The sequence below is a fragment of the Arachis duranensis genome, chromosome 9 (genome assembly GCF_000817695.3).
Source record: "Arachis duranensis cultivar V14167 chromosome 9, aradu.V14167.gnm2.J7QH, whole genome shotgun sequence".
NCBI classification, from domain to species: Eukaryota; Viridiplantae; Streptophyta; class Magnoliopsida; order Fabales; family Fabaceae; genus Arachis; species Arachis duranensis.
Genome location: NC_029780.3, coordinates 100,160,344 through 100,173,506, shown reverse-complemented (window position 1 = coordinate 100,173,506; position 13,163 = coordinate 100,160,344). Strand labels below are relative to the sequence as shown.

The window sequence follows — 13,163 nt, the reverse complement described above, 5'->3', positions numbered from 1 at the left end:
CGCGCGTCTGGTAAAATGGCTAAATTCCAACTTCCCTTGCCGATTATTCCGGAAGAACTGCTACAAGAAATCTTCCTGCGTAGTAGTGCCAAAGCTGTAGGGAGATGTATGTGCTTGAATAAATTCTGGCACCGACAGCTACGCCAACCAGAGACATGCATACACCACATGCGAAGGCAGAAAGTGTTAGATCAACATGTTTTGTTTCATGTTGGATACTCGCTACTGTTAATGGGTTCAGATTCACTATATATAGTGAATGCTGCTTCTGGAGAAGTGCATGTTCAGCAACCTTTCGGAGTTGGCATCCATGGTTGGTTTCGTATTGTGGGAGTGTCAAACGGGAACATATGTTTCAAGTTCTCCCGTGAACAAGACGACACAAGACTTTTGGTATGGAATCCGACAACACAACGCTCTAGAGAAATTTCCGACCCCCACAGGGACCACGGTAGATCGTATTTCCCAGTATATGGTTTCGGTCATGTTCCTAACTCAGATGCATACACAATCATACATATGTGCAAAAGGGACCTAGCTGATGCCTACGTTTTTTTCTCTAGATATTATTCAAGGCGTTCTACATGGTTTCACTGCGTTGATTGTCTCCCTGGTGTAGAAAAATTGACCCTAACTCTGTTTTTAATAATGGTCATGCGTATTGGATAACTGGTATAGGAGATAGCTATGCTACACCCAAGTCTATTTTATGTTACAGTGTTGAAGATGAATCATTTAGCGAGGTGTCTATCCCAGTAAGTGCAATATATACCGTTCACAATTTACTAACCCACAAGGAAAAAATTGCACTCCTGGCTCATACACACAACAAATTTGGTTATGTCGCAGCAATTTGGCACTTGAATAAAGACGCGGATGGAAATAGAATATTAGAGCAATACTGCAGGTTTGCAAGTCGAAGCATCAGAGAAAATCCAATACTATTCATGGATGATAACCTACTTTTGTTGGTGAAAAATTCAAAGGAAAGAGAGTTACTCGTCAATTACAGGTACAGAGAGCTTGTGTTGACAGAATATGACATCGAACATGGCACTAGAAATCTATTGGTGAGGAGAGCATGGCGATACCCAGAAACGCCACACCCGATCACAGTAAGGTCTACACTCAAGTATTTTGCAGGAATTTTTCCTGTCTAGAAATAATTGACATTTAGATATACTCCGACTACATGTATTGTGGAACTTGGTTGAAACTCTTTGTTTAGCACTCCGGTTGATGTTAATTATGTTTTTCTTTTTGTTAATGGAATCCCTAGAACTGTTATGACAATGGTTAATTCCTAGTGTTTTTTTCTTTCAGTTTGTCTTAACAATTGTATGTTTTAGATTGGTTTGAAAGATCCAAAATTAAGAGAAATGGTGGCATAATAACCTCAATCTATCTAATTCCATGTGTCATGTGGTGTTCCTCATGTACAGGAGATTTATAATGGTGTTATTCTGTTTCTAACCATCCTAGTATAGGGATTATGTGAGAAATAACAGTTAACCTACTAACATTTTACGCGAATATTCAATCAAGAAATGCTATTCCAAAAAAACATTGATCAAATTAACGGTTAACACACACATGAATGGAATAAATAGTTACCTGGAAAAACTTGGTTTTCTTTTAAAATTCCGGAGAGAGATGGGCTTAACAGGTTTCAAGCCAGCTGCTGCATTAATCCTCACTTGAATTATCCACTAATTGTTTTTGTAGTTGGCCCAGATTGATAGATAGCCCACTTTACTTTTAGATAGACTTGAACTACCAAAAAATAAATGTCTTTCCAGGTTAGTTGACCGAGCCCAATCCCAAGTATGACAGAAAGACTAAATATTCAGTTAATTAAAGTAACAAACATTGGGGAAAAAAAATTTCGATGACCTTTGATCATATAGTATGTTACACCTTAATACCTAACCAGAACTCATACGGGATAATTGTGAATCGAGACAATTTGACCTATAATTTGACCAAAGTTTTCCTATGTAACACGATTCGACCAAAAAAGACGACATATAAACAGACATATAAACGGGAAATGTTACAAGAGAAACTTACATGCTGGCCCTGGGTTTTAGGAGAACAGTTGTATACACCACTGCTTTGTTGGACGATGGCAGAACCTAGCCCAGTGCACGGTAAAACCTGCAATAAGCCATATACTCGTTGAATATTACTTTATAAGAAGAAAAACAGAGCAACCCAGTACATGGTAACCTGGTAAGACCTGCAATAAGCCATTAGCACTCCATGAACAAACCCCAGGTTGCACTCTTCCTCGATGGCCATGTCGCTGAAATGATCAACCCGTTAGCACTCGTTCATTTACTTTGGATTATAGAGTAATAGGAATTCAAACAAGTGCATGAAGGGGTGAATAAAGTCAAACAAATTGAGCAAACAAAGGATTCAGCAATAATGGGAAGTTATGGTTTTTTAAAAAATCAGATCTTTCAATTGGAGTATTATACCACATGTGCAAGGGTATAAAGATGATGATCTACAACTTCAATACCTAATGAGATGAAGCCTTTAAAATCCATTATGTAACAGACAGGCTAGCTTATTTCAAGCATAATAGCTTGCTGAACAATTTATGTGTATTAGAACAAAGCAGTGGCCATTCATCATGATCAAATAAACTACAAGTGTTAAGATTTATTTAGGTTCAAGGGATTAGAAATTTGAAACCTATGCAGGAAATTTTCTGAAAGGAAAGCAATTAAACTTGACTAACAAGTTGCAATTCAACAAATTTCCAAAGCCTAACATAACATTCTAGTTTACTTTCAGCTTCTTCATTCTCTCACAACTTAAAATTTATGCTGCACACTAGTACATAAGAAGAAAAACAGATCTTGTCAATTATCTATTGTGGTGGCTGCATGATTTGTCATGGAAGTCACCAAATCATCCGTGTATATTGTCATGCCCTTCACCTTCCTACTCTTATAGAATTGCCGGAGATTGAGTTATAACATGACTGCAATCTTAAGCATTCGTTTCACTAATAAAAATGTTGCTATTTTCTGGTATTCAGGCTGACTTACTACAACATATTAGCCTTCATATGCTACTGAAATTAGTAGGAAACTTTGATAACTAAGTCACAAAAAAAAAAATACCATAAAACATATACGTATCTATAGGTAAAACAAAAACACGTAACTAGAAACATAAACAAATTCCAACCATGTTGCCCAAATCAAATAAACGTCTTCGACAATTTTTGCTTTCAAAGCTTCAAACATTTGTGTCTCTATATTCTAGTAGCAATTTTCAGCAAAGAAGGAAATTATTCTTAAGTTTCTGAACCTAATCGAGGTGCTTCGGGTTCTGGTTTGCAGCTAATCAATAGACGTTGTTGATGAAGCCTCCATGTCTCTTGCAGCTGCTTCTCTAGCCTTTTTCCTCAACTCTGTTTCTCTACTTTTCTTGTTCAGCAGCTTCTCTAGTTTTTCTATTCTTTCCTCTACATGGTCTATCAAGTTATCCATTCCCAAATGTTTTCCAACATCACTCTGCTTCCCGTCACCCGATCCCCTTGTAGCCTCCCCCGCTCTGACCCTAACAATGTGGTCATCAACCCAGAGAAAGAACTTGCAATGTGCTTCTGTCACCTACAACGAATAGAACACAATTAATGTAAGGGGTTACAAAATACTCCAATTCAATCTAATCCATGTACGTCACTGTAATTAATCCCTAAATTCTACATCTATAAAATCCTTTCAAATTTTAGCATCCATTTTTAATATCAGATCAGGTACCATGTCAATTCTTGTCACAATCATGATTTTTAATCTAGGTAGATCTATTTTGAATAAATCAACTTTTTCCCAATTCTCAGTCATTCATCAAAATTAACCAGCACCAATATCAAATCATATACAAAATCAACCCAATTTAACATCAAATCAATAACAAAGTCAAATCATTTTCATAACCAATAGGCATGCAATTCCCAACAATTCAAAATCACATCCACAACAACTTGAGCAAGGTGGATAATAACCAAAATATAGAGTCTAAAGCTCCATTCCAGAAAATTCAAATTTTAATCAAATTTTAGCATAATCTTAGTTCTCATACATAAAGAATTGCGTGGTTATCTTTAATAATGGGCATCCAAAAAATAACCTATTTGGGTTGGTGTCTGTCTTTGACATGTAACTGATGGCATATTTTTCACAGAAGCATTTTGGGGCCACACCATCTATTACATCCTGAGGTTGCAGCGAACTTGAGGTTGCATTTCCAGCTCTTAGTTCCCGTTGTCCGCCAGCTCCCCCTATTCCTCGTCTCGTGTTTGAGGAGCATGCATCACTGGCCATCGATCTGATTAACATTTAACACCACCATGGACAACTATCATCATCTATTGCATTCGAAATTGAATCAATCTTCTTCGATGAACGGTGATTACAGAAAGTGATTAACAGAACAAATCACGCAAATTGGCTAAAAAAACAAAAAAAAATGAATGAATGACCTAGATGAAGAAGCAGTAGGGCTTACAAGGGTTTTCCGAGAGTGTTCTGCACGTGGGTCGCCGGAACCTTGCTAGCAAGGGGATGAGTCACGTTCTTCAACGGTAAATCACAGAAAATGACACCCGCGTAACCCTGGACGAAGACGCAGTAGGCAGGGTCTTCCACGGGGTTCGGAAAAATCTGTGCCTGACAATGACTGACCTTGAAATAAGAGGAACGAGGTAGAAAAAGAGGCTGTGGACATTACAGCGGTATTTGGTGAAGGTTTTGCGAGTGGGTCGTCGGAAAAATCAAACGCTTAAGTTAAGGGGAGGGTAGAAGAAGCACTGAGGTAGACGAAGAAGCTGTGGATACTACAGGAGTATCTGGGGAAGGTTTTAGGAGTGGGTCGCCGGAAAAATTAAACCCATAACCCACAGGAAGGGTAGAGAAGAAGAAGAAGTGAGATCGTAGAAGGGTAAAAGAAGTAGTGAGGTTGAAGAATGAAGCAGTTCCTTTGAAGTGTCTTTTGAGAGGTAGAAGAAGAAGCTGTACACATTGAAATGGTATTTGGGGAAGGTTTTGATTTGTATGGTATTTGGGGAGAGATTTGTAAAATCAACTATTTGCGTATTGCATCAAGTATAAATACGTCATGGGGTATAATGTAAATAATATAAAATACAATGTAGTGTGAAAACATTTAATGCATCAATTAATGAAAGGTTGAATATTTTTTTGATTTATGACTGAGATGATGACACATATGCAAGGGTAAATTACCCATAAAATTGCCATGGATTTAGAAGAAATCACCATAATTTAATATTTGTACACTTTTAAACCCCATTATTCATTTAAATTTTGCTAACTTATATCCTAAAAACATAGCTTAACATATATACTATAAAAAAATATTTTATAAAAATTATCACAAAAATTAATTTTTTTAATATTTTAAATATATTAAAAATATTAAGATTTTTTTATTATTATATTTTTAATATATGCATTTAAAACACAAGGTAGTAAAATCTTATTCATTTAAATAATAACAAAAGGATCATACACTTTTTTCCAAAGTTTTTCCAATAAGGATGAAGATTAATCGTAAATCATAAATCTTCACCTTAATTATAATAGTGAATATTAGCATTTTCTATTGAGAATACTAACCTTTAATTACTTGAGTGAATGTTGCTATCCTTAACACCTATATATACACTATTATTAAAGCCAAGGAGTTCTAAAAATGATTTTATTTGACTTCACCCATAAAAATATTTGAATTAAAAATCATGCAAAGTGGCCGAGCTTGAAAATGGACAGATAAAGCCTTTGATCTCCAATACTTTTCCATATATTTTTAAGGCCAAGGAGTTCTGAAGATGATTTTATTTGACTTCACCAGTAAAAATATTTGAATTAAAAATCATGCAAGCCTCGACATACATTCAATAAAAAAAAAGTGAGGTTAAGCAAGTTATTATTGAGAGATAAATTATATCATTTTAATAAAATAAAATAAGAAATAATGGTGTATTCCGTTGTAAAGTTTAATAGTATAGAACTAGAGTAGCTACATAAACCATACAATATGCAATACGCTTGCCTTTTATTTTTTTGTCTATATATATATATATATCCAACATTAACTCGTTAAGAATATAATAAAATAAATTATGAAACTATCATCGTCAATCACAACAAGAACAAAAACAAATGAAAAAATAACAAATAAAACAATAATAATTTCTAGTTACAAAGCTTGTGTAACCAAGAATAATAATAATCATGGTACTTTCCTTGCTTCATTAAAAGAATATTTCATTGTTGATTTAATGAAACACCTAATTGAAGGCGGAGCCGATAGGCGGATGACGAATAACGTTGCCGGCAACATTCATTTCATTCACCGGCGGGCAATTATTGCCGCCGCTGCCAGGGATGGATGTGCAGGTCGACGGCCTCGAGGGCGGGGTAGGACCCTTGTCTAGAGTTTGCATCTGCCCTAATTGCTTCTTCATATTCATAACCCTACTTGCTTGGTTTGGCTGAACATGAAGTATAGAAAGAAGAAGAAACAATGCTAAAACAATCTTTAGAACCCTCATCATGGTTTGTTAACAACTTATTGATTATTTGCAAGAGAAATAGTAGTGAGTTATATCTCACGTTTGATGTTGCTATTTATATTATTAGCTAGTGACTTTTGATGTGCCTAATTCTCTGACTTGATACGTTTCATGATATAGTTTAAAATTTGATTTTGACTGCTAGAACTTAGAATCAAATAACATTATAAAATGTTTAAAATATTGTCTAAGTTTACTTAAAATTTTTGTATAATTTCTAGGATGATTTTTTTATGGGATAATAAGGATTATATTTTAAAATTTTCAGTCACAAAAGTTTTGAATATTATTTTTTTTAAAAATATAAACAGATAAAAAAATATATAAATAATTATATTTTTAACAGTTTGATTGATATAAGATTAATTTTTTTACTATGTTTAGATTTTATTTTTTATTTATAAATAGGATATATATCCTCTCTGGACACACTAAGATACTTAACATTGACTATGGAGATATTTAATTTTAGTTGTTCATATATTTGAATTGGTCATATGCATGGAATTCTTGGTGTGTAGAGTTTTTGATCCACTTGAAGAGCGAGTCCACAGTTTTTCATTTTCTTCTCTATATTTTTATCCAAAGTAATTGATGATATAGTAGCCTAATTGAATAGATCGAGCTATAATTATTAATCAAAAAAGGAGTGTAGATAGTTGTTTTCCTTTTTTGGACAAATTAACGTATTTGACACATGCAATTGATTACTTAATTCATTGATTGCGAATATTTGTTTGAGTTGATAGAGAATATAAGTGCTATGGTCAAGTTTGAGAAGTTTCTTAGAACCGCAATGAGATGACTTTATAGTTATATAGAATGTTGTTTCATACAAAACAGAGTTCTAAGCTGAGCAATATGTTAAGATATAAGAAGAATGTTAGAGTGTTACAAAAATTTATTATTTTTGGCTATTACTTCGTTATTAGCATTTAAAAATATAAATTAAAATATATTATTGAATTATTAAATTAAAAATAATAAATTATGAACAGTTTTAACATTTTTTATATTAATGTTACTAAATAATATATAATAAGCCTTAATTGGTGGGGGAATTTCCAACAAGGCACGGGGCTTTTGCATTGTCATGCAAAACACAAGTGCACACGCAACCATGCAAATGCCTGAAAAGAAAGCCACCGTGACTTGTATATCTAAACCTTATTTAATATCTATACATACACTACAAGAAAAAAAAATTTTAGCGACAAACTTTTAACGGCCATAATATTATTGTCATAATTTTCTTTTTACAACTATTTTTTAGTGGCAATTGTATATTTATCATTAATACTATAAATTTTAATGGTAATTTAAACTATGGCCACTAAAAAACAACTAAAATTTTAAAAATAACAACAAACTTAAACTACTAATTACTAAACCAAAAACATATGACTCTGGGAGTCTCGCCACTCTACCTCACACAAACTACTGTCAGTGCTTCACTCCGAGAACCACACACCCTTCTTCTTCTTCTTCTTCTTCTTCTTCGTCGCTCAAATCTCTTCCAAGTTTTCATATCAATGTTAATCGTGATCTGAATCCTTTTCTCGAACAAGCTAGTACTGATTTTGATTAAAATCTGAATCGCGCTCTAGTTATCAGGTACGAGTTTCTAAATCTCCTTCTCAATTCTGATTCTTGTGCTCCTAATTTGTATTCTATCGTAACCTGCTTTTTTCCCAATTCTTTTTGGTTTAATATACATTGCTGAAATTTAATTGTTACTGTTATTCTGAAATATTTATTTGATAAGATGAATTAGAATTATTAGAATACGAAATTGAGCTTCGCAATATCTGGTTCCACTTTTATGCTTCGATCTTTGTAAATAGGCAGAATAATTAGACCATTAATTAACCCCGGACACCTCTAACACTTTGACGCGTACACAGATCTGGAGCAGGGGTTTAGTGTTGGGAGTATTAGTGTTTGCTCTCGACTTTGTATTTGTCTCTGCAGACGATGTTGTTGGGCTCACCGAAGATAACTTTGAGAAGGAGGTTGGCCAGGACAAAGGAGCACTTGTTGAGTTCTACGCTTCTTGGTAATAAAATAAAATAATCACCAATTCATTTTTGGTTCCTTTGTTGATTCATTTTTACCTTATCTAGGGTTTAGTTCAGTATACAGTTCAAATAGAATGTGTTATTGTCCTTTTTCTCTTTGATTTTATAGATTAATAGATGTTTAACTTTATATTCTTTGATTTGATTCCATTAATATAAGTTATTAGATGATAAGATCTCTATATAATTGACACTAGAGAGTGTGAGGGTACCAACGAGACTTTTTTTGTGCCAACTGAAGGTTCTGAGTTTGTTATATATATAGTTGCCAGGTTTTCACTCTTTTGGGTGATTCATCATGGCGATCCAGCAAAGATAAGATGCACATTTTTTGTCTTAATTCTTGATCTGTGTTTCTCATACCACTTTTTTATTACCATAAGTGTGGGAACTATAAAAAGCTTGCCCCTGAATATGAAAAGCTTGGTTCCAGCTTCAAGAAAGCCAAATCTGTTTTAATTGGCAAGGTAAGAAAGCACAAGTAGTGTTTCTCACTTTCTCTATATTCAACACCTTTCTGTAAAATACTATGAACTGTGTATAATTTCTCTGTTGCCCTTACAAACTATTCATACTCAATTAGTCCTTTAAATCATGCTTTTTTTTATTTATTTATGTTGTGCTTGTGCTTGAATTAGATAAGAGAGCGTTCAGTGAGTTTAGGAGGTTGGAGTTGTTCTTCAAAGACGAGAGCAGGCATGACGTTTCCATTTTTTATCTCTACGAGCTTGTTCAACACGCTGGAAGTGTATTGCTTAGATTGTAAGAGCTTTTTTCATATCTCCGATGAAGCCTATGCATTTCAGGTATTTATATATGCAAAAAAAATTTTAAACAAGATATTCTACTCAGTGATCTTAATGATGAATTAACTAATTTAATTATTTTGGAATTTGCTTTTATACAGGAGTATTTCATCAGGCATATAGACGGATATGCTTTGAACACAGCAAGCAAGAAGGAAAGAGTAATTAACTGTTTAAAAGCAGCCATAGAATGTCGGCTTTGTGAGGTAATTAAACTCCACCAATTACTAATAATTAATTAGGTACTTAAGTAATGAACCATGATTATTAAAATGCAGGGAGTCAGGCTAGAATTGTGTGCAGACAACAGACTAGGATTATTTTCTGACATAACAAGAGTTTTGAGGGATTTATAGGTACATACAACATCAAAAAGGAAAGTACTACTAGATTTGATTTGTTTAGTGGGGCCTGGTGCAATCAATCCTAATTTCACCTTAATTACTAGTTAAGACACCAACCCTACCCAATTTAGTGATGGCACTAATAAAGGCATTGTTAAATGCTGCTTCATTTGATGCAAACAAGTTGACCATTGACTTAGTCCTTGGATCTGTGAAGAGTACCTTGACTTAGTTGACCTCGTTTGGATTTTAATTTAATTATTCAAGTGGCAAGTTATGTTATTTTTGTTTGATATGTTTTTTCCGTTCTGTCTTATGCCTTTATGTAAAGTAGTGTACAAACCTTTCCTTTCTATATCTGATGTTATTTTTGTTTATATTGTCAGCCGTCTGTTACAACTAAAGAAATTAATAAAACAGTGCATCAGATGATAATTGATGCTGGTGCTTATCCCTCACCCCTTGGTTATGGTGGATTTCCAAAAATTGTGTGCACATCATGGAATACCCGATTCTAGGCAGTTACAGGTTTCATAAGCCTCTCTCTATATACATAATTATTAATTTCTTTTTTCACTTTATCCTTGGTATGCATATCACTCATAAGCCAATGACATTTATCTCTTTTCTGTACAATGGTGACATTATTAATATTGATGTGATAGTATACCTAAAAATTTATTTAGTGAATAGATCACTTTCTTAATTGCCTTTCGGTGAATTCCCTTATATCCAGAAAATAGAAATCAACTTGAACTACATTCTTAATTGTCATTCTCACTGTTTTAAGAATTATAATTATATGTATGTTCAAGAAAGTGCTTAGGGTTGGGATTAAGTAATTAGTAATCCCAAAATAAAGTGTATACATAATCTGGTAGGACCTCACATGTTGCACCACCTATTAGTAGAGTACATAAAAGAACAAATAAAGAGGGAAATGAAGGGGTCCAAGTAAGGAATAGAAAGGGCCAAGATAGTATAGGATAGTGTTCAAAATATACTGCATCAATATTGACGGGGAATAAGCAGCATAATAGTGTAGTTAAACTCCTAATAGAATGTAATAGGGGAGACTTAAAGCCCTGAAAAGGTCATGGGATTATTTTGTCCCATTTTTATATTACGATCCTACATTCACACTAATTCCATAACTCACTATAATATATATATGTACAAATTTTTTTCATTAGTCCTTCTGCTTGCATAGTTGATCTTCTGCTTTCCCTCTGATTCCTCTTTATTATTGTTAATTATCAAGTAATTGTATGCTTTGCTAATTGTACATGGGGACACGTCAAAGATATTTTTCTGCGAGAAAGTCACTAATGAAATGAAAAATCTTGTTGTGGTAAATAGTTCTTGACCGGTGGGTAATTTTTTTGGGGTGTCATTATGATCTATACACCGTTATATTGTTAATCTTTTATATATTTCCATTCCTTGTAACATGGACAAATTTAATACCTCATTAGCAATGCTAGTTAAGAAATAATTTAGATTAGTTATTGAGTAAATCATTTTACATAATGTTTGCAGGTAACTCGAGAGTTCTTGGAAAAGGGAATAGCTGTTTGCAAGGATGGTGCTCCTTTTAGAAAAATTGACAAGAGAATCAGGTGTTGATTAGGCTGGATTTGATAATCTTTAATTCTAGACATTATAAATTCTGGAGATCAGGTGTTGACTAAGCTGGCGTGAATTTTACATAAGAGATTGGAGGTGGAAATTGGGATTCCCTTTGTGTAATTGTTGTTTAATTCGGTTGATCTTTTAAGCGGAAAATTCAATTTCTGTTTATGACTAAAAATTTACTTGATATATTGCATGATTTTTTTATGGGTACTGTTTTCTTTAGCTGTCAGCTTTGCTGTCCAATATTGGGCTTAACATCCATGGAGCTTATGTTTTCTCCACCACTGATGACTACTCCCTCGATGTATTTGTGGTGGATGGATGGCTAGTAGAGGTAAGATGCCACTTGCAAAATATGCCATCTCATGTTTTCACTCCCTTGAAAATTTTATTATTGTTGTACTGGTGAAGTTTGTGGCTTTTTTTTCATTTAAATGTTATAAAGGTATTTATGCTATTGTTTATGCCTAATGTTTCTTTAATTGACTATATAAACTTATAAAGTATTCCATATACATTTCTATTTCGATTTTTATTCTTTTCAAAATTCTCTGAATGCCCTGGGAATTCAGTGTATTTTTATTCTATTTCTATTTTTTGTATGACATCTAATCACATCTTTTTTGGTTGTATGACATCTAATCACATTTGGCATAGGGATCATGGTCACGCTAATTAATTCCCTTTCAGCTGTGGAGGAACCCTTGGTTGCAAAAGCAAAATGTGAAAATTGGGAGAGAGACAACAGATTGTTAAAGATAGAAGAAAGAATAGCATCTGGATCTTGTGGAGATTTGTAATTCGTAATATTTTTTGTTGTTTAGATTTATAACATGGTTTATTACTTTCTAACAGAAATTTGTGTATCAATATTTTGAGTTTAATAAAATATCTCATTATATAGTAATTAATTTCAGTATATTTTTATAGAGCAAACATATTTAAAAGAATAAAAAATAAATTTTATTAATATTTATTAATAAAAAATAATCTTTAAAAATATTTTTGTGTTTTACGGATATACAAATGTCTGATATACAAATGTGGGTGATGAATGTATTAAGCTGTGATAAAACCAGTTGAGAAGCATGTGCACTGGTGTGAAGATAATTCAGTTAGAATTAGTTACAAGCCTCAGCTGCAAGTTTCAGTTAGTCAGTTAGTTACTAGCTTCCAAAAGCTTCAGTTAGTTATCAATTCAGTTGTATTATCCTCTAGCTATAAATAGCTAAAGTTTACTTGTAATTAACACTTTCTGATTCACTTTCACTCAGCTCAATAACAGAACTCTCCATTCCTCTCTCAATTTTTAGTTTCATCTCTTCTCTACATTTCATCATGCTTCTCCACTAAGCTCAGTTCTGTTCTTCATATTTTGTGTGCCTAAGGCACTGATACCTTCATGGTATCAGAGCTCTTGGTACCATAGCTTCCGTAAACAATCAGATCTGGATTTATGGCTGAAGATCGATCAAGAACCATGGCTCAGAATTTCGTTGCAACTTCTATTTCCATGAAACTAGACGAAAACAATTACCTGTAGTGGAAGGATCAAGCCGAGTCAACAATTGAAGGAGATGATATGCTGAATCATCTCACCGAAGAGAAAATTCCTCAGATTCTTCTTCCAAATAGAGCAGTAAATCCAGAGTTTCAAAAGTGGAAAAGGCAAGACGCTCTT

General features: G+C 33.6%; 3 protein-coding genes across 7 annotated transcripts; 2 read left to right on the top strand and 1 right to left on the bottom strand.

Moving 5' to 3' along the window:
* Positions 1 to 15: 15 nt before the first annotated feature.
* Positions 16 to 1,391, top strand: LOC107466387 (uncharacterized). The gene is made up of 3 exons (XM_016085360.1): positions 16 to 613; positions 679 to 755; positions 1,350 to 1,391. Exons 1-3 carry the CDS (start codon positions 16 to 18, stop codon positions 1,389 to 1,391), a joined length of 717 nt encoding a protein of 238 aa, XP_015940846.1.
* Positions 1,392 to 6,287: 4,896 nt separating this feature from the next.
* On the bottom strand, positions 6,288 to 6,601 carry LOC110275898 (uncharacterized). Its single transcript, XM_021132297.2, has one exon. It carries the CDS (start codon positions 6,599 to 6,601, stop codon positions 6,335 to 6,337), a length of 267 nt encoding a protein of 88 aa, XP_020987956.1. The 3' UTR covers positions 6,288 to 6,334.
* A 1,388-nt stretch (positions 6,602 to 7,989) lies between these two features.
* On the top strand, positions 7,990 to 12,389 carry LOC107466407 (uncharacterized). 5 transcript variants are annotated; one of them, XR_008002576.1, is made up of 9 exons: positions 7,993 to 8,233; positions 8,524 to 8,675; positions 9,081 to 9,164; positions 9,336 to 9,503; positions 9,605 to 9,709; positions 9,782 to 9,859; positions 11,387 to 11,466; positions 11,706 to 11,816; positions 12,140 to 12,389. XR_008002576.1 is itself a non-coding variant. In XM_021130792.2 (7 exons), exons 3-6 carry the CDS (start codon positions 9,396 to 9,398, stop codon positions 11,809 to 11,811), a joined length of 399 nt encoding a protein of 132 aa, XP_020986451.1. In that variant the 5' UTR covers positions 8,000 to 8,233; positions 8,524 to 8,675; positions 9,336 to 9,395; the 3' UTR covers positions 11,812 to 11,816; positions 12,140 to 12,389. The 5 variants fall into 5 exon arrangements, 1 of the variants encoding a protein (XP_020986451.1); XR_008002575.1 differs by having other exon boundaries at positions 7,990 to 8,233; positions 11,387 to 11,816; XR_008002574.1 differs by lacking the exon at positions 9,782 to 9,859 and having other exon boundaries at positions 7,997 to 8,233; positions 11,387 to 11,569.
* Positions 12,390 to 13,163: the final 774 nt, after the last annotated feature.

Bases quoted from the DNA above. Each gene is read 5' to 3' on its own strand.
- LOC110275898 (XM_021132297.2), bottom strand. From the start codon at position 6,601: ATGATGAGGGTTCTAAAGATTGTTTTAGCATTGTTTCTTCTTCTTTCT.
- LOC107466387 (XM_016085360.1), top strand. From the start codon at position 16: ATGGCTAAATTCCAACTTCCCTTGCCGATTATTCCGGAAGAACTGCTA. The intron at 614-678 runs GTGTAGAAAAAT...TAACTGGTATAG, and splicing joins CTGCGTTGATTGTCTCCCTG to GAGATAGCTATGCTACACCC. The intron at 756-1,349 runs GTAAGTGCAATA...TGTATGTTTTAG, and splicing joins TTAGCGAGGTGTCTATCCCA to ATTGGTTTGAAAGATCCAAA.
- LOC107466407 (XM_021130792.2), top strand. From the start codon at position 9,396: ATGACGTTTCCATTTTTTATCTCTACGAGCTTGTTCAACACGCTGGAA. The intron at 9,504-9,604 runs GTATTTATATAT...GCTTTTATACAG, and splicing joins ATGAAGCCTATGCATTTCAG to GAGTATTTCATCAGGCATAT. The intron at 11,467-11,705 runs GTGTTGATTAGG...TGTTTTCTTTAG, and splicing joins AAAATTGACAAGAGAATCAG to CTGTCAGCTTTGCTGTCCAA.